We start from the raw sequence: 21008 nt of genomic DNA on the forward strand, positions 1-21008 counted from the left end.
ATTGATGCTTTTGAACTGTGGTGTTGGAGAGGACTCTTGAGAGTCCCTTGGGCTTCAAGGAGATCCAGCCAGTCCATCCTAAAGGAGATCAGTCCTGGGTGTTCATTGGAAGGACTGATGTTGAAGCTGAAACTCCAATACTTTGGCCACCTCATACGAAGAGCTGACTCATTTGAAAAGACCCTGATGCTGGGAAGGATTGAGGGCAGGAGGAGAATGGGATGACAGATGATGAGATGGTTCAATGGCATCACCGACTCAATGGAGATGAGTTTGAGTAAACTCCAGGAGTTGATGATGGACAGGGAGGCCTGGCGTGCTGCAGTCCATGGGGTCGCAAAGAGTCAGACACCACTGAGCGACTGGGCTGAACTGATCGGGATTAACTTTTAAAGACTCTTGCTGTATGTTAGGCCGTAGGCTAGGAATTTCAATCTCTATTATCTCATTTAATTTTCACTCTACAGGTGCTACTATTCCTATCATACAGGTACAGAAACTGAAGCCAGAGAAGCTCTTGTGGTTGTCCTAGGCCAAGGAACTAATAAATTGTGGAGCCAGGACTCCACTCAAGTCTGCTTCATTCTGTAGACCATTTTGCTGTTCTTTCTTCTGAGTCTAAAGAAGTTAAGGAAGCTGTGACTTTGATCCTTATGCTGAAGTTTACTTGAATAATTAAAGGGAAACTAAAATATTAACAAGGTTGTTAGTTGGCATTTGAGCCTCTCATAAAAGGTTATGAACTGCTGAATATTAGAACTTCATATGATTGAATTTATGGCTAACTATCCAGAAAAGAACCTGTCTTCAAAGCGAGAAACCTGGGTTCAATCCCTGGGTCTGGAGATCCCCTGGAGAAGGGAACGGCAACCCAGTCCTGTATTCTTGCCTGGAGAATTCCATGGACCGAGGAGCCTGGCGGGCTACAGTCTATGGGGTTGCAGAGTCAGACTGAGCAACTAACGCACACAGCACTCGAGGCAGGGTTTGCAGGTGCTTATTTCGAGATTCCTAAACAATCTGAATTGCCTTCCAGATTTGGAGTTTTGAACTCCTCTCTCCTCTCCATGAATTGAGAGGCCACAAAGGCTGCGTGCGCTGCTCTTCCTTCTCTGTGGACAATACCCTGTTGGCGACTGGAGACGACAATGGAGAAATCAGGGTAGGGTGTTTGTTGACATGGAAGCACTATTTTTCTTATAGCTTTGGCTGGTCCTCTGTACCACATCGGGGCCCTTTGTTAATGTAACAGGGAAGCACAGGCCGTGGGGTCCTGGTTGTATGAGGCATGCTTTGTTCTGTTTCCTGTGCACGTTGTGTTCACAGCTGCACTCCACTGCCGAAAAGAATTCGTTTTAGACTTAGAAGCGTTTCCTATGTATGTGAGGAGGCAGATGCCCTAGTTATTTGCAGTTAGCTCTCTGCTGTTAGCTTGAGAATGATTCATCCTAATTCTTGGATCTGAACCAAAGATTGTTTTTAGTGGCAGAATTTGAGGAGAATAATTTTTGTAAATTGTTATCTAGATTATAAATGAATTGCGATTCTGCTGTTTTCTGCACTGAAAGGTCTCTTTAGCACTGTATCCATTAAATAGTCAACATTTAGAGTAGGGCCTGTTGCTGTCCTCATGGGGCTATTTGCTGCTGGTTGTATTAGAAGCACTGGGTGGTTGAAAATGATTGGACATTGGGGTGCTTTGGTAACCAGTATAATTAAGGAGAGTCTTTTTTTTCATGAAAGAGACATTAAAATTCAAGGAATAGGTATATAATGCAGAAGAGTGAGACAGTATGCAGTTTGCTGGAACAGAGGCATTATCAGATAGGCCTTCCAGGAAAATAAGATTCTCTTGCGTAAGAACTAAGTCATCAACTAAGTAATCTCTATGCCATTCTCACAAATATCACACCCACTGAAGGAGCAGGGCTACTTTGGGAACACTGATTTTGCTCTGAGTCCTCATCTCTGGATGAAAGGACCACTTTAATGGTTATAAGGCAGTGTTTCATTTTCCAGAAAGCCCTAAAGGTAAAAATTGTCTCTCTTTAAGTGCTAGTCAAAAAATTTTCTTTAGTACGTTAAAAAAATTTGTTTTTCTATTTCGTTTTTCAAAAATACAGGAAAGCAGTTAATTTTTTATATATATATCTTATATCTAGCTGTCTTACTGGATTCTTTCTAATCAGTTTTCCATTTGATTCTCTTGGATTTCCCAGGGAGATATTTACAACGATGATTTTGATTATTTTCTTTTGCTATTTATGCCTCTGTTTTTCTTATTCTGATGTGTAATTTCTTTGAAAAATTAGAGTACTGCTCATATATTGAGTATCACTGGAAGTAAATGGAAATATTAGTATCTGTAAGTAATTAGGTTGTTTATAGGAGTTCAGTAAAATAATCTTAGTGAATGTTTATATGTTTGCATCCTTATACATATAAAATATTAAAAATTACACATATGTATGTAAAGGAAACCTTACTGGACTGACTTTTTAAAATATGTATACTTTAGGTGTTTGAATAGTATCTGTCGTTATTCTAGATCCTAAACTAGAATTCTTTGTTCTTTTGAGGTAGTTTAATTTGTTAGGCCTTTTTTGTTTGTTCTCTGCTTCTCCTATCATACTCTTTTTATTCAGTGAAAGAGTTGCAGTTTTCTAATTAATCACTCTTAAGTCCTTTTGTTATATTTTTTTGGAGTATAGTTAATGATAAATATCATAAGTAATGCATTTTAATTATATATATATTTTTAATTTGAAAAAGAATGTAATCTAAAAAAATTACTAAGAATTGTAATTATATTTTTAAGAAAAATTTCCAAATACGTTCCAGATGAGACAGATATAAAACTTGTGAGTAACCCTGCTGATGAACTGTGTATCACTTTTATAGATATGGACTGTCTCAAACGGTGAGCTTCTTCATTTGTGTGCTCCGATTTCAGTAGAAGGAGCTGCTACTCATGGAGGCTGGGTGACCGACCTTTGCTTTTCTCCAGACACCAAAATGCTTGTTTCTGCTGGAGGATATCTCAAGGTGAGGGATTCTCAAAGACTGAAGGAAAAGAGTAGCCCATACCCCACTTTCCAAGCTATTTTCACATCCTGTGTCTCAGTTGGGCCTCATACAACCCATCAGAAAGGAGGGGCAGTTACCCTGTTTTGGGTGTCGAGATGGGTCTGCAAGGCTGCTTTCCTCAGGCCTTTTGGAAGTTCTGATGACAGTGTTAGGGATGTTCTCAGACCAGAGCTCTCAAACCACCCCATACAAGTCTTAGACGATCAGAATGAGTAGAAAATAGGGTGTTTAACTGGATTTGATTTCCGACTTTGCTAATTGTGAACTGTGTTGGTTGAAAGTCTTAAATCGTAACAATAGTATCATACCATTATTATAGTAGTAATAATAATAAAAATAGCAGCAGCAGCATACTGCTTTAGAGTTTAGAAAAGGCTTTACTTACATCATCTTTGTAGTCAGCTTTGTGAGACTTAAATTTTATCATCTTTGGTTTGTAGGTGAGGAAACTGATGTTCATAGAGGTTGTGAATTTCCTAAAATTGCTTAGTACATTTGCTTATACGAACCTAGTATTAGTAAATACTGAGGCCACTGTCGAGTATGTTGTGGTGCCTCAGGGGTTTTTTTTTGGTGCTTGCATCTTTTTATTCATCCCCTCACTAAGAATGTACTAAGTGCCACTGTGTGCTGTCTCTCCTGTGTGGGACAGTGTTTACAACTTGGTTCTTGCCTAGGTAGTTGACAGTCTTTGGGGGATACAGACAGTAAATAAAGTCTCTTAAGTGTAAGAGGGGTTCTAGGTCATGTCTGCAGAAGGATAGTGGAAGCACAAAGGAGAGGACAGAGGGTTCCTGGGGAGGGATGCTGAAGCTGAGCCTTTTGAGTAGTGGTTGATGTGTAAAAGGGGTTTGAAGATGGTACTGTATATTGTACTGATCACTTAATATAGAACCCTACTGAATTAGATCTTGTGATACTGTTTTTGTCTTCCTGAAAACGTTCAAGTGTAAGTGATACTGTTTTTGTCTTCCTGAAAACGTTCAAGTGTAAGAGATGATTCTAATTGTCTAGTACAGTATGTGCTGTGCTTAGTTGCTCAGTTGTGTCTGACTCTGTGACCCCATGGACGGTAGCCCACCAGGCTCCTCTGTCCATGGGATTCTCCAGGCAAGAATACTGGAGGGAGTTGCCATTCCCTTCTCCAGGGGATCTTCCCAACCCAGGGATCACACCCAGGACTCCTGAGTTGCCGGTAGATTCGTTACCATCTGAGCCACCCAGGAAGCTCAAGAATATGGGAGTCTGTAGCCTATCCCTTCTCAGGGTGAAGAACCAGGAGAACCAGCTGAGCTACCAGGGGAGTCCCCTGGCTCAATATTGTTGTTGTTGTTCAGTCGCTCATTCGTGTCCAACTCTTTGTGACCCTGTGGACTGCAGCATGCCAGGCTTCCTGTCCTTCACCGTCTCCTGGAGCTTGTTCAAACTCATGTCCATTGAGTCGGTGATACCATCCAACCATCTCATCCTCTGCGTCCCCTTCTCCTCCTGCCTTCAATCTTTCCTAGCATCAGGGTCTTTTCTAATGAGTCAGCTCTTTGCATCAGGTGGGCAAAGTATTGGAGCTTCAGCATCAGTCCTTCCAATGAATATTCAGGACTGATTTTCTTTAGGATTGACTGGTTTGATATCCTTGCAGTCCAAGGGACTCGCAAGTGTTTTCTCCAACACCATAGTTCAAAAGCATCAGTTCATCAGTGCTCAGCTTTCTTTACGGCCCAACTCTCAACATCCATACATGACTACTGGAAAAACTATAGCTTTGACTAGACAGACCTTTGTTGGCAAAGTAATGTCTCTGCTTTTTAATATGCTGTCTAGGTTGGTCATAACTTTTCTTCCAAGGAGCAAGCATCTTTCAATTTCATGGCTGCAGTCACCATCTGCAGTGATTTTGGAGTTCAAAAAATTAAGTCAGCCACTGTTTCCACTGTTTCCCCATCTGCTTGCCATTTGCCATGAAGTGATGAGACCGGATATCATGATCTTCATTTTTTGAATGTTGAGTCTTAAGCCAGCCTTTTCACTCCTCTTTCACTTTCATCAAGAGGCTCTTTAGTTCCTCTTCACTTTCTGCCATAAGGGTGATGTCATCTGCATATCTGAGGTTATTGATATTTCTCCCAACAGTCGTGATTCCAGCTTGTGCTTCATCCAGTCTGGCATTTGCATAATGTATTCTGCTTGTAAGTTAAATAATCAGGGTGAAAACATACAGCCTTGACGTACTCCTTGCCCAATTTGGAACCAGTCTGTTGTTCCATGTCCGGTTCTAACTGTTGCTTCTTGACCTGTGTACAGATTTTTCAGGAGGCAGGTAAGGTGGTCTGGTATTCCCATCTCTTTAAGAATTTTCCACAATTTGTTGTGATCCATGCAGTCAAAGGCTTTAGTGCAGTCAATGAAGCAGAAGCCGATATTTTTCTGAAATTCTCTTGCTTTTTTTATGATCCAGCGGATGTTGGCCATTTGATCTCTGGTTCCTCTGCCTTTTCTAAATCCAGCTTGAACATCTGGAAGTTCTCGGTTCATGTACTGTTGAAGCCTCACTTGGAGTATTTTGAGCATTTGCTAGCATGTGAAATGAGTGCAATTGTGGCGTAGTTTGAACATTAGCACAGTATAGATGTTCAAAAATATTTGAATGACTGAATTGAAATTTTTGGATATATGACACCTATATAAATGCAGTTTTATTTAATGAATACTCTAGCTTGTAAAAAAGAGAAGTCAGAGGGCAATTTTTAGCTCTATGAGAGAATGTGTGTTGTGATCCATTTTGCAAGTTTACTTTGAAAGTACACCGTAGTTCATAAGATGTTGCGTTAGCCTGTACCTAAATAAAGGCCCATGGGGTCATGGACATGGCTCAGCGACTAAACAGCAACAACAAAGAAAGGCACACCTTTATTTAGTTATTGGAGGATGGTGATACTGTCGGCCCTTGTCCTCCTCGAGTGTAGAGATAAACTGCTCCAAGGATAATTCTTAGGGGAGCAGCATTGCTGTTTTTGTGTTGGAAGCTGGGAGTCTTCAGCTGTATTAACTGCTGAAAAACTTAACTGCTCAGCTTTGACACTGAGCTTCTAGAGACCCTGTGTTTTGATGCTCTGGGCCCTATAGAAGACTATCACAGAATTGTGAGTCTGGCTTACAAGATAGAATAAAGATCATTGACTAGATAGCCAGCGTTCCTAGAGAAGCACGAGATAAACAGCAGAATCAACGTCTGTAGAGTTATGTCTTGAGCGTGAAAGAACCTATAGCCTATGTATTCAGTCTGTATATTTCAGTGACAGGCTATTCTTTCTTCTGATTTGGTTACCAGCATGGTTAAACTGATTATGATATAGCCCAGCCTGCATCTACCCAGCATGTTAGTGAGACTATCCAAAAGCACAAAGCAAATTAAAAGTAAAAAGAAATAGCTGTTGTAGTATTCAAGAAAATAGGCCTTTTGAGTCTGTTTATAACCCAAGCTATATAAATTGAATGTCAGTAAGATAAAGTGTGTATCCAGTAGCTAAAAAGCTCTTAACTTTTAAAATTATTCCTATTTATAAGTTAAAAATAATGTAATTTACTTGTGTTATACCACAGAGTACATCCTGTTAGAAAGGCAAGAAATCCACAGTATACTCATGAGGAGAAAGGCTGATTTGAAATATTAAATACATGGTGATAAGTACAGGTTTGCCATTACTTAGAGGCAACAGAATATAAAGTTCAGGAGAATGAGCCTTGGGGCAGACTGCCTGAATTCAGAGCCTGGCTCTGCCACTCATTAGCTTTGTGATCTAGCATAAAATGATTTCTCATCTATAAAATTGGTATAATAATAATACCTACCTCATAGGGTTGAAGAGAAGGCAATGCACCCCACTCTAGTACTCTTGCCTGGAAAATCCCATGGATGGAGGAGCCTGGTAGGCTGCAGTCCATGGGGTCGCTACGAGTCAGACACAACTGAGGGACTTCACTTTTACTTTTCACTTTCATGCACTGGAGAAGGAATTGGCAGCCCACTCTAGTGTTCTTGCCTGGAGCATCCCAGGGACTGGGGAGCCTGGTGGGCTGCCGTCTATGGAGTCGTACAGAGTCGGACATGATTGAAGAGACTTAGCAGCAGCAGCAGCAGCAGCAGCATAGGGTTGGGAGGGTTAAAGAAGTTAATACATGTAAAGTACATATACATGGTGGCACATAGTGTACCCTGAGTAAATGTTAGCTATTTTTTTCCATTTTTAAAAAAGTGAAATATAGTTGATTTAGTGTTTCAGTTGTACAGCAAAATGATTCAGTTAAATATATATTTATAATGTTGAATATAGTTCTCTGTGCTGTAACAGTAGGTCCTTATTGCTTATCTATTTTATATATAGTAGTTTGTACCTGTTAGTCCCCAATTCCCAATGTATCCTTTCCTCTACCTACTATTTCTAAAAAAAATTATTTCTTAGAGCAAATTTAGTTTCACAGCAAAATTGATTGAAAAGTACAAAGTTCTCATATACCCCACCACCTCCACATACAAGCCTCCCCACTATCAACATCCTCCACCAGAGGGTACATTTGTTATAACTGATGAATGTTCATTATCACCAAAGTCCATAATTTCTATTAGGATTCACTCTTGATATTGTTCATTCTGTGAATTTTGATGAATGTGTAATGATGTGTCCACCATTGTAGTATTATGCAGAGCAGTTTCACTACCCTAGAAGTCCCCTGCGTAAGTCCTGTTTAAGTGGTTAAGACTCCGTGCTTCCACTGCAGGGGGGCATAGATTCAATCACTGGTCAGGGAACTAAGGGTCCCACATGCTGTGTGGTATGGCCAAAAAAAGAGTCCTGTTTAATATTGTCTTTTCATCCATGGTCACATTAATGACTGTGAGGTAGTGTTTCCAAGCAGAGAGGTTTAATAGTAGGAAGGGTATGGGTGCACAAGGTTGGGAAACCAGATACCTTCCACTTCTGCCACCTGCTAGCAGTGTCATCCACAGTGACAAGGCCTTTCTTCTCTCTCAACGCTGGTTTCCTTACTTGTAAAGTGAGGCAGTTGGACTAGCTGATCTCTGTGATTTGCCTTTAGTGGCTGTCCTCCGCAGTCTTGATTACACTGCTGTTTATAGTGCAAAATTTTTAGTTCTGGAAAATTTCTAGTTAGTACATGTTGCTTTACTTAAGTCCACAAGGTGTACTTTTACCAGTTAGCGTGACAAATAGTGAACATGAATAGTCGATCCAGTCACATGAGCAAGGCAGAATGCTGGACGTTGCCATGGATACAGAAGTGACCATTGCATTTATAATTCTCAGAATCTTGACGTACCTGAGGCCTTTTCAAAAGGTGTTCATGTACATGGTCTCTTGCCCTCAACTGTGAGATATATAGGTAAGCATCATGATCTCCATTTGGTAACAGAATATAAATATTATTATAATCTTAGCCAATTCAACAATTGGGAGGAGAAGGGAAGAACTTGGTCCGAGTACCTCCTACATTTGAATGTTCAGTATTTATTTGGCAAATACGTGTATAGACTTTTTAAAACAAATTATTTTTTTTATTTTTGGCTGTGCTAGGTCTTCGTTATTGCACAGGCTTTTCTCTAGTTGTGGTGAGCAGGGGCTACTCTCTAGCTGCAATGCATGGGCTTCTCATTGCAGTGGTTTCTCTTGTTGCAAAGCACCAACTCTATGACACGTGGGCTCCGTAGTTTTGGCTCCTGTGCTCTAGAGCATAGGCTCAAGAATTGTGGCTTCGTTGCTCCGAGGAATGTGTGTTCTCCCTGGAGCAGAGATCGAACCCGTGTCTTTTGCATTGGCAGTCAGATTCTTTAACGCTGAGCCATCAGGGAAGCCCAAATAAAAAACTTGGTCACAGGCTCTTGAATTATCCGGTGAAAGGAGGATTCAGTAGAGAGAACCTATTCTATTCTGCAGCTCATATTATGAGTAGTCGAGACTACTTGACTACATAGAACAGAGGATTGTTCTCGCTGTTCTACTGAGGGTGACATGCAGACAGAATTCAGTTTAGCCGTGGCTGTAATGGGCTATAGGTAGCCTGTGTCTGCTTTTGAGTAGGCTGTGTGTTTCTCCATTTTGCCTTACAGGGGTTAGGTGTGGGGTCGCTGTGAGGCACTCACCAGGGATAACCATAAAAGGTGGACTGGGTTGATGATACTGTATTTAGCATTAAACTATGTATAGACATCTTTCCTGGTATGAGCTTAAATTTGGGAGTAGGAGGGGCGGGGGTGAAGGATCCTGTTGGCACTGCAGATTGTCTCACACTGTAATTACCAGCCTAATAAGAATTTTATTTTTCTCTGCACAGTGGTGGAATGTTGTCACTGGGGAATCCTCACAGACCTTCTACACAAATGGAACCAATCTTAAGAAAATACATGTGTCCCCTGACTTCAAAACATATGTGACTGTTGATAATCTTGGTATTTTATATATTTTAAAGATTTTAGAGTAAGATAGTTAAGTGGTGATGTAAGTTGACCTCTTTTAATTTTGAATTGGAAAAAAATCCTAATGAAACTCTGTACTTTAACTTTTATAAAGCTGTGAATTGTTTTGTAGTATTGCATTCATTACAAAAGTGTTTGTGGTTGGATGAATAATATTAATGTAATTTTTCCCAAATGAACACACCTTTAATCTTGTTTTTCATAATCACCATCATCATTTTTTAACAGTTTGTCCTTAAGATGCAAATGAAAATGTACCTAGTTATTTTACCATTGGTAAAATTTTCCCTTGCTGCATTCAAATTGGTTGACATAATGAGAATAATTGGAAGGAAATATATATATTTTAATACTATCATTGGTACAGGCCATGCCTCAGGGTGGTGGTAGCCTGCTTTCTGAACCACACCCCAAGGAGGTATATAATTCTCCCAAATATAATCCCAGAGCCTGTTTGCACCCCTTAAAATTTGCTTTCAAAATATTGTGTCTATGTGCAGTTTGCAAAATTTTCTTTAATTCACTTGATAAGTGAATCTTAGATTTCAAAAGTTCTCTCTGTGAAGCAAATGTTATGCGTATGGGAGAGAGTAGATTTTGTCGGTCTACCTTTTTTCCTTAGCTTGTGGCAGCGCCAGGCTGGACCTGGACTCAGTCAGCCTCTGGACTGGGCACTGTCCTGCTGTCTCTGGTTTTTTATGTACCAGACTTCTACTTGACTGAACTTAACCTTTCTTAATCCTCACTTTCTCTCTTTTCTTAAAAGTAATTGCTCCATATTTAAATGTTAGTAAATTGGAATAATTGAGGAGGAGCTAATTTTAATCATAAGTTTTAACAACAGACTTCTTCTAAGATATAGAAAATAGTAAAAAAAAAAAAAAAAAAAAAATGCTAAATTCCATTTACTTTTAGATGAACAGCATTGCCAGTGCTGTTCTGTTAGTGAATTTCAAGAGAATTCTCTGGTTTTCTATGCCATACTGGAAGAGTCATTGTGACTGGAAGATGTCACATTTAACCTCCCAGCCAGTCTGTTTTCCTTCCCTTCTCTTCCTCCTCCTTTCTCTCCCTCAAAAGTTAATTAAAAAAAAAAAAAAGAAATTAGAAAAGATAGTTTTTGACAGGGAAAAGCATATTAACATCAGTAACAAGCTGTTTTGACCTCCTGATTAGGAATTTTATTTTCAGCTTAAATCCAAACATTTTCCCTGAAATATATTGTTAAGTGTTAGTAATAGATGTGGTTCATACATAAAAAGACAACCAAAATTCAAAAATTTTTGTTGCTGCAACAAGAACTAAATGAAGTGAGTATTAGCTTTAATAGTAGGCAAGCATTGAGCCAGTTTCTGTTGTTGGTGCATATTAGTAGATGTGGGGTGGGTAGGGGGAATAGACCACTCCAAATGTATTTTAGATTAGATGTTCCTATTTAGCATTTGAGGGAACCATAAGTAGAGTGAATAAAATACTTTGATTAGAACATTTGTTTTTGTTTTTTTGTTTGTTTTATGGTGGGTTGAGGAACTAATTTATGGGCTTACTGTGACTTAAGCAAATGTGATGTGAAAATCTCAATTTTATAAAAAGAAATTTCTGTAGTGGCATGTTCTGTGTACAGTACCCAAATTATAATTTGATTTGCATACAGTGTTTAGGAACTGTGTTTATAGCTCAGAGTATAAGTTTTAACTTTTGGAATTAAAAGTCACTTGACTATAAAAGTATAGCAACAGATATGCCTTTAAAAATGCCTTGATTGGCCCTTATCTTACAAATAAAAAGAAAAATGAGAAGAAAGACCAAGTAACATGAGGGAAGAAGAAAAGCCTTTCAAGGCAGCTTAAGTGGCCAGTCAAGAGGAGGGTTTTGTTTTTTACTTTTGGACGAGTATTTTTCAAACATTTCTCCTTGCTTTATTATTATTTTTTTTTTTATTGGAAATACATTGCATTTTGTATGTGTACTTTTTTTTTTTTACATTGAATATGTTTTGTATGTTTTGAAAACTGTACTTATGATACGCTTACATGATTTTTTTTTGCCTTGGTATACATTTTAATACATGAATTAAAAATTTTATAATAATAAAATTCCTGAAGTATTTTTGGAAAGCATTTTCAGATTGTTTCAGACTTCTTGTTCTTTTTTGATCAGAAAACATATATGGAAGATTCTTCAAATTAAAGCCATCAGCCTCTATTTATGCTTTATCAGGTTATGTGTAATGTAATTCTATCGAAATTTTCTGTCTCCTCAGTTTGTCTGTGATGCCCAGTGTGGCCAGCATGGAAAAGATCCTGTAAAGAAGAGAATTCATTCATTCCTTCTTTCATTCAGTATATATTTGTTGAGATCTCTGCCCTGTGCCTGGCATTTTTGTTAGTATTGGGGATATAACAGTGAGCCAAACAGAGCCCTTGCCCTCCTGCAGCTGGGGGCTCAGGAGAGGCAGACAAAAAGTCAGTCAGATTTACTAATTAGCTGGTATGTGAGTGGGGAGAAGGAGGGTTGCAGTCACAGGGGGGCTGCTCGTTCAGAGGGTGGCACTTAAGTTGAGACCTGAAAGGTGAGGTGGTGAGTCAGGCAGGTGTCTGGAGAGTGATCCCGACTGAGGGTAGAGCAAGTATGAAAGCTTGGAATTGGGATGGCTTGGTCTGCTCTGCTCCAGCACAGGCAAGGGGGCCATTGTGGCCAGAGAAGATAGAGCTGGGAGCACAGTAGGAGGTGCAGCCAGCTCTTCGGGGGGGTCTCCCAGGCTGGGGCGAGGATGTCTCGCCTGAGACAGGAGCCATCACAGGAGTGTGAGCAGTGGAGGCATTGGACGTAAGCGTGGCAGTGGGAACCAGTTGAGAATCAAACAAGCAAGGAGGGAATTGGGAAGACCACTGAGAAGCTTTTACAGTAATTTGGGCAAAATGACAGCGGCAGAAGTAGAGGCTGTGACAAGTTGAATTCTGGATATATTTTGAAGGTAAGCGTTAATAAGAGTTGCTGATGGAGCAGATAAAGGTTTGAGAGGGACAAGTCAAGAACACTACCAAGGTGTTGGCCTCTGACTTGAGCAGCTGGAAGAATATAGTTGCCATTTGACTGAGATAAGAAGACTGAGAAAGGAGCGGACTTTCGGACAAAGTAAGTTTGAGGTGAGTGTCAGGCAGCCAAGTGGAGATGTTGAGTAAGTGGTTGGAGAAGAGGGTCTGGAATTCCCTGGTGATCCAGCTTTCACTGCTGTGAGCCCTAGTTGGTGAACTAAGATCCTGTAGGCTGCACTCCATCCTCCACCCCCATTCCTACCCCCCACCAAAAAAAGAGGGTCTAGAGTTCATGGGGGAAAGTCTCTGATGGAGATTAAAATCTGAGAGTCATCAGCCAATTGACGGTATTTAAAACCATAGGACGAGATACAGTGAAATGGGTATAGATGGATAAGACAGAAGAAAGCCCTGGTCTGAGCCTGGGACAGTCTGGAGGTTGGTGAGCTGAGGGACCAAGCATATGAGACTGAGAAGGACCAGTAGAGACTAACAGTTGCAACCTAATGTGGTAAGTGCAGTGGGCGTGGGCCCTTCACTCAGTGTACTCGTGGGTAAGATTGCTTTATTGGTTTGTTCATTCAGCCGCCTGTCTTATTCTCTATGCCTTGAATATCTACTGTGCCTTGTACTGTTTTAAGTAGCAGCGAAGGCAACAGACACAGTTTACGGGGAAAATTGGGGAAATGAGAAAACAATACCAGCAGTTGTCTCATCTGTAGAAGTTCCTCCTCAGGATTGTTGTAAGGATCTAATAAGAATATTCATGAAGTACTTACTGTCTTAGTGCTTGGACCAAGAAAGTGCACACTGCACACTCCTTGATCTTATTTGGGTTTCTTCATCTTTCATGTGGCAGCAGGCACTTCCCTAGTTGTGCTCTCTCCCAGCAGTCCTGCCTCTGAGTGATCTTTCTGGACTGCTCATCTTATTATGTTACTTCGCTTTAAAACCCTGGACCTGCTGTGTTCCTTTGCTTCTGTAGCTTTTGAAGCTGTTCTCGCTTTCACATGCCCCTCCCCCACCTGGTTTTTGTGCCTAATTCCTCCTCGTCTTTTTCCTTGAGATAACCCTTCTGCTGAAGGCTACCCTGTCCTCTTGTAGCCTCCTCTTTTCTCTGTTATGAATTTTATTGCCCTGTACTGGTTGCTTAATGGAGTCCCTTATTAGATAGCAAACTCCACAAAAGCCAGGTCTGCCAGGCGTTTTATACCAGAGTCTATTGTAAGCCCAGCTTCAGTTGGTGCCTAAGTACCTCTTTGTTGAGTGATTGGAATTCTTGTATACCCTCATGCCCATAGTGCATTCTTTGTTCTCCCTCTGCACTAGGATGTCACGAGGCTGTCAAGTTAAGATGTATCACATCACCAGCATTTTCTTTATCTTCCTGTTTTAGTTTGGCACTTTATTGTGAAGCATCGTTAGGCGAAAGTAAAATTTTACTTGGATAAAAAAGATTTGCTTCCAGATTATATAAAATGAATAAACATATCCCTGGAGCATTTCAGTTGGCAAGTATGGTGATCTATTCAACATATGTTCTGTGTTGTTATTATAATTTACTTACCAACCTTTAGAGAAGGAGAAAATGATTTCTAAAAACTCAGTCTCTGAAGATGGTCACTTGAATGGATTCCCTTGCTTGTAACCCCTATCCTTCAGACTATAGATATGAAAGTGAAAGTGTTAGTTGTTGAGTCGTGTCTGACTTTTTGTGACTCCATGGACTGTAGCCTGCTGGGCTCCTCTGTCCATGGAATTCTCCAGGCAAGAATACTGGAGTGGGTTCATTCCCTTCTTCAAGGATCTTCCCAATCCGGGGATCAAACCTGGGTCTCCTGCATTGCAGGAAGATTCTTTACTATCTGAGCCACCAGGGAAGCCCAAGACTACAGGGCAGTAGCAGAATTTGCGTCACACATGGGGCTTGTCAGAGACCAGGCCTTTGAAGTCACTTGGCATCAGCAGGGACTTACTGCTGAGTCAGATGACATTGTGAATAGAGCAAGACTTGGGACATCTTCATTTCAGTTATGATTCAGGAAAATGAGTCGCTCATGTTCATTGTAAATTCATTTATGATGTCAGGCCCTCAGAACTACTTATCACATGGAAGTGAAAGAAAACTGCTCTGTAATTTCTCATCACCAGGACTAGAATGATTATCTTGAGAGAGCATTCTGTACCTAAGTTTGGGTTTGGTGTTTCTGAGCATCTGATTGACCGGGAAACATCCAGTGGGTGAGTGCCACCCCATGGACACTGCCAGGCTCCTCTGTCCATGGAATTCTCCAGGCAGGAATACTGGAGTGGGTTGCCATTCCCTTCTCCAGGGGATCTTCCTGACCCAGGGATTGAACTGGGGTCTCCTGCATTGCAGGCAGATACTCTACTATCTGAGCCACCAGGGAAGTTCCCTATCTTCACAGTAGTTGAGTGTGTTTACAGACTCTGAAGTCCTAGTATAAAGGGGAAGAACTACATCCCCCAGCAGTTAATCTGGAAAGGCCAGGGACAGAATCTAAACCTGATTTTCTTTTCTTTATGGAAATACCCAGACTCACTGAGCTACACATTGAGTGTTTCAGTTGGGAGTGGATCCTCTTGGGTTCATGGGAGATGAAAACCAGGGTAGGGGTCAGTGTGAGGTTCAGCAGCTGGGGAAGACTTTGGAGGTCTGTGTTTCTCATTTCTGATTTATTTGCTGGACTCTGTCAAACAACTTTCTGAGACATAATCCTTTCTAGGAGGAAGGAAAAAGGAGCTACTGTTGTTTTTCAGGGCCTTTTATGTGTCAGGCCCCATGCTGGGCACTTCCTACACATTATTTAATTAAATCCTAACAACAAGGCTGTAAGGTGTTACCTGTTTTCTAGATGTGGAAACAGGTGCAGAGAGGTCAAGTCACCAGGGCCCACAGCCAAGGGGTGGAGCTGTGGTCTCGGTCACAGTCGTCAGCCTCCTCCACAGCCCCTCGGCTGGATCCAGGAGCAGCATTTCAGCTCTGCACTTCATTCATTGTTCATTTCACTCATTCACTCAGAGGTTGTACATGACTGGTCTTGAGTCCTGAGTTCCCAGAGACGATATCGGAGGTGGTCCCTACTCTTGAAGAGCTTCCCCCTCTGCCCCTTTGCTATCCTGGCAATCCATCCCTATGCCTATAGGGATGGCTCTTTGAAAAAGCATCAGGGGCTGTTCTGATGGCGCCGAAGGAACAGCAGAGGTTGGGAGGTGGGGAGTGGCTTTGGATTTGCCAACACTTGGCAAGATAGGTGGTGGCCCCACTGTGACCTGCTTTGTGGAGAAACCTGTTTCTACTTTGAAGCTTTTAGGGGGTTTATTTCAGATTAGCAGCAGCCCTGGGGTTAGTGGACACTTAACGTTTTTTCTGCCATCTTGATTTTGTTTCTGTTTCTTTTCCCTTTCATTTGAAAAGGTGTCAACTCTCAGAGCCTCAGTTTCTTCCTTTGTCAATAGGGACCACAGCATCTAAGTGACAGGTTTCTGTGAGGCTTGAAAAATAGGTCAGACATCTGACACAGGTCTCAGCAGTGTTAGTCATCTTTTGTCCCAGTTACCACCCCTCTTCCTTTGCTGCCCACACTTCCTTGGTTTGCAGATTGGGATCGTGTGGCTTTTGCTCTGTAGAACATGCTTCTCTCCAGGTGTCTTTCTCTACCTCCTGGTCGATCTGTCCTCATGGCTCTTAGCTCCCGGAGACAGACCTTGCTCAGCAGGAAAGCTGTCCTAGACTTTCTGGGATATGCCTGCACCTGTCAGGTGGTAGAGGATTGGGATTGAGATGGGAAAAAAAGACCTTGAGCCAGCGGCTTTGCTTTGGCCTGTCAGATGGATCCAAGTTCAGATCCTGGCTGTATTACCATCCCAGTTGTGTGGCCTTCAGCAAATGGTTTACTCTTCTCAAGGCGCTACTCCCAAGGGAGCCTCAGATGTGGGGGGCTTCTCTGTGGGCTGCCCAGCTTCTCAGGGGATCTGGAGGGCCTGGTCTACAGGAGTGAAACTTCTCGCACTTGGCTGTATAAAACCTCCTCAAACCCAGGTCTCACCCCAGACCTTGTTAACTCAGCATCCCCAGAGATGGGACCCAGGCATCCATATTTTTGAAAGTTCCCCAGGTGACTCTAGAGTACAGCCACGGTTGAGAGCTTGTACCCCCAGCCCTTGCCCTGGATGGCCTACCAACCCTTTGCCAGTCTCACTCTTGAGCTACAACCGGCTGTGCCAGTGATGTCTGCTGCTGCAGCGTGCTCTCAACATGTGCTCTGTCGTGACTCTCTCAGGAATGGAACGTCCCGAGCAGCACAGACGTTTGATGTGCATATTAACACAGCTCGGGGGGGATGTTTCCTGCTTGGATTTGATGGCTAGCTTACAGAACAACTCTGCCAAGGCTGAATTATTGTCACTTCCTCCTCCAGTCACTGATTTCTCTGTCTAGGTATCTCACCTGTGTCTGCTGCTTTCACCTTTTACCTAGCACTGTGACGTTACCATTGTGGCAGATACTGTCATTGGCCATCCTAATATTCAGTCTCTCCCTTTTCCTAACAACTCCTGTATTCTTGCCAGCTTCAGTGTGCTCAGCTAAAATCTGCAATAGCCATATTTTCCAACTGCTTATCTCGGGGTGGCAGATGTGAGCAGAGATGTTAGCAGAACTTGTAGGGTGAAACTTCCAGGAAAGCTCCTGAAAGATTGCTTTACTCAGTTGTGAGGCGGGAGCCCTTTGGTCCTTACCATCTTTTTATCTGTCTGAAATGTGGATATGCTGAATAATGCACCAGCAGCAATTTTGTGCTCATGAGGTGACTTTGCAGATGAAAGCCCCTAGCTAAGGATGGCAGAATAGAAATACAGAAGGAACTTGGGATTTTGATGATAATTGTGGAGCTGCTATTCCAGCCCTGTACTATTTATCTCTGAAGTTCATATTACATGAGAGGAAATTCAGCCCCTCCCTTTGTTAAAAAAAAAAGTTATTTATTTGGCTACCTTAGGTCTTAGTTGTGGCTTAGTTGCTCTGAGGTATGTGGGATCCTAGTTCCCTGACCAAGGGTTGAACCTGCATACCCTGCATTGCAAGGTGGATTCTTAACTACTGCACCACCAGGAATCTCCCCTCCCTTGTTTTAAGAGTCTTATTTCTGGCCTTCGGTACTAGTCCCTGAATTTAGTTCTCGATACTACCTGACTCAACCTTAGCATATTGAGCTTTTTGGTTTTTGTTTTTCTCTCAGAAAACTGTATTTTTGAGGAGTGGAGAGAAATCAGCCTGTCAAAGGTCAGAAAACAGCTTCTTGTGTGTGTGTGATAAGTCGCTTCAGTTGTGGCTCTCGGCAATCCTATGAACTGTAGCCCACCAGGCTCCTCTGTACCTGGTGATCCTCCAAGCAGGAATACTGGAGTGGGTTGCCATGGTCTCCTCCAGGGGATCTTCCTGACCCAGGGATCGAACCCAAGTCCCTTATGTCTCCTGTGTTAGCAGGCAGGTTCTTTACCCCTAGTGTTGCCTGGGAAGCCCTAATCTTGCTTCTTACTTGGGGGCATCTTGGCTTCCCTGCTCACCTCTTTTTTTTTTTTTTTTTTTATGGTTACTTGAGTCTTTAATATGTATCTTTTTACCTTATTACAGTCTACTTTCGAATATTACATCATTTCACAAAAAGCTTAAAAACCTTACAACAGCGTACCTCTGTCTGCCCCTTCTGTTTTTTTTTTTTTGAGCCTTTAGTATTTATTTAATCACCTGTCTTATTGACTGACAAGAGGCAACAAAAGAAAGAACTGTAGGCCTCCCAGGGAGCAGCTTTTCGGCATTTGATTGAGGCACTGAGACATCCAAAGGACAACTGAGTATTGAATATGGATAGTTTTGGATGGCTTTTCTTTTTTTAAAGATTTATGTGTTTTTATTTATTTTTGGCTGCACTAGGTCTTCACTGCTGTGTGGGCTTTTCACTAGTTGCAGTACATGGACTTCTCATTGGGTGGCTTCTCTTGTTGCCAAGCATGGGCTCTAGGTGCACAGGCTGCAGTAGTTGCATGCTCTAGAGCACTAGATCAGTTGTTCTGCTGTGTGTGGGATCTTCCCGGACCAGGGCTCGAACCCACATCCTCTGCATTGGCAGGCAGATTCTTAACCACTAGACCACCAGAGAAGCACCTGAACGGCTTTTATTACCATGTTGTGAACTGACTTTGGTTCTTAAGAGTGGCTCCATCCCAATTCACTCTTACCTCACTCCAAATTTTCCTAAATGGAAGGACTTGCAAGATGCATGTTAGTGCCTCTGGGCTTGTGAAGTGACAGCTTCTTGGCTGTGTGCAGACCTCAGCGGCTGCACTGCCACTTTCGGCTCGGGTGACCCTCCTGGAGCCATTAAATGGAGACTCTCTATTTCAATCTGGTGTGTGTAAGTCTTTACATCACCAGTCATTAATCATGCTTGCAAAGTTAAAGTGCCCATGCAGCTTTTACAAACATAGGTCTCCTGGGTTTTGGAGAGAAAAACAGAAACTGTTTGGATGATAATTTGTAGCTATGATTATTTATGAGTGACATACAGAGTACACTGTGTTCAGCTGGGAACGACCATCTTTGCACTACCAACTCTAAATAAAATGGAGCCGTGGTGAGTACAGAGTGAGCTTTTGGTCAGAGGATTGGCTTGAGATGAAGACAGGAAGCAGTTAAGTGGAATGGGCATTTCCCAGGTCAGCACCAAAGTCTTTGGGTTAATTCCACTGCAAAAAGAAGTCCTGGCTCTTTGGTACTAAATGGAATCTCACAGGATGCAGAATGGTGATCGGGCAGTAGACCTAATGAAATTCCCTTTCTGTGGGAAGCAGGACCCAACTGGATGGAGTGTGGAAGAGGCTGATGGAGCCTTGGTGCAGGTAGACTCTGCGGGCCTGTGTTGGCTGGTTACCAAATTTTAAGAAATGTGTTTATAACCGTTAGGTTGCTTAATTTTCATAGGAAACATACTTAGTGAATAGCTATATAATATAAAAAGAGAACTGAAAAATTTAATGTCTTAAAAAAAAAAAAGGGCCTTCCATACAGATTTCTAAACATGGTCATGGTATTCCAGTTCTGTGGAAAAAGAACTCTGGGAGAATAGCATTGAAACATGTATATTATCATATGTGAAACAGAACACCATTCCGTGTTCGATGCATGAGACAAGGGCTCAGGGCCGGGGCAATGGGATGACCCAGAGGGATGGGATGGGGAGGGAGGTGGGTGGGGGGTCCAGGAAGGGGAACACATGTAAACTCATGGCTGATTCATGTCAATGTATGGCAAAAACTATTACAATATTGTAAAGTAATTAGCCCCCAACTAAAATAAATAAATTTATTAAAAAAAAGAAAAAGAACTCTGATGGCTAGCCCACTTACCAAATTTTTATTTCTTTTCAGAAATAGCTTAGGAGCAATGCTGCTTGGGGTCCAAGTATGAATTTTCACTGATTTCTGAGAATTTGGCCATGTATTCTCCATCTAAGCCTGTCTTCTGCCCCATGATATCCAAACATTATATGCACCAGCAATATTCCAAGTATTTCAGCAGAAAATCTGGTATGTCTTGAGAAAAATCACTTCCATGACTTATTAATGAACTAGACATAATTTTCATTGAGTTCATTTACCCAAATTTATCATAGACTATCATTTAAGAGAAAAATAAATGAAGTAAAAGAATTGAAGTCATTTTTGGAATAATATTAACATTCAAGTGTCTCCACCCCCCATGGGTATTTCAGTTGCCAATGTCTCAGATTCCCCCTTCAAGAAAATTAAGGGCAAATCCCTTTAAGACATGGGCTGGCTGTCTTCTGTTTGGGCCCCAAACTCGTTCCTCCCTCTGCCTGCCCTGTGTGTGACTGGTGGTGCCCTGTGTAGACCAAATCAATGGCACCTTGCCCTGTGGCTTCCAGTTGGTTCAGGTAATGCAGGGTGGAGAGTGAGATCAGGGTATTTTTTTTTTTCTTTTTTTTTAAACTTGAGTATCATTCATTTACAATGTTGCATGAGTTTCAGGTGTACAGCAAAGTGATTCAGTATGTACACACACACACACACACACACACATATATACTTTTTCCATCACATAGTAGGTTATTGCAAGATACTGAATGTAGTTCCCTGTCCTTGTTTATTTTCTGTATAGTAGTATGTATCTGTTAATCCCATTATCCTTTTCCCCTTTGGTAACCATAAGTTTGCTATGTCTGTAAGTCTGTTTCTGTTTTGTAAATAAGTTCATATGTATCATTTTTTAGAGTTTCCATATAAGTGATATCATAAGATACTTGTCTTTGTCTGACTTCACTTAGTATGATAGTCTCTATGTCTGTCCATGTTGT

General features: G+C 41.6%; 1 protein-coding gene and 1 long non-coding RNA gene across 4 annotated transcripts in view; one reads left to right on the plus strand and one right to left on the minus strand.

The window, feature by feature from the left end:
* APAF1 (apoptotic peptidase activating factor 1) overlaps positions 1-21008 on the plus strand; it is a 108391-nt gene that overhangs the window by 72025 nt on the left and 15358 nt on the right. For 2 of the 3 annotated variants that reach the window (XM_081595395.1, XM_081595396.1), the window contains 3 exons: positions 1037-1162; positions 2954-3045; positions 9433-10678. In XM_081595395.1, the coding sequence (XP_081451521.1) occupies positions 1037-1162; positions 2954-2956 (129 nt within the window). In that variant the 3' untranslated portion in view covers positions 2957-3045; positions 9433-10678. Of the gene's footprint in view, positions 1-1036; positions 1163-2901; positions 3046-9432; positions 12724-12975; positions 13124-20061; positions 20221-21008 lie in introns of those variants that run through there. The other variant, XM_081595394.1, reaches the window with a different exon arrangement.
* On the minus strand, positions 3445-6968 carry LOC145546983 (uncharacterized). The gene is made up of 2 exons (XR_014083433.1): positions 6937-6968; positions 3445-6281 (listed from the first exon to the last, which is right to left on the minus strand). It is a non-coding gene; the product is annotated as an uncharacterized LOC145546983 (long non-coding RNA).

The sequence above is a fragment of the Giraffa tippelskirchi genome, chromosome 4 (assembly GCF_054371585.1).
Source record: "Giraffa tippelskirchi isolate mGirTip1 chromosome 4, T2T-mGirTip1v1.2.pri, whole genome shotgun sequence".
Classification (NCBI taxonomy): domain Eukaryota; kingdom Metazoa; phylum Chordata; class Mammalia; order Artiodactyla; family Giraffidae; genus Giraffa; species Giraffa tippelskirchi.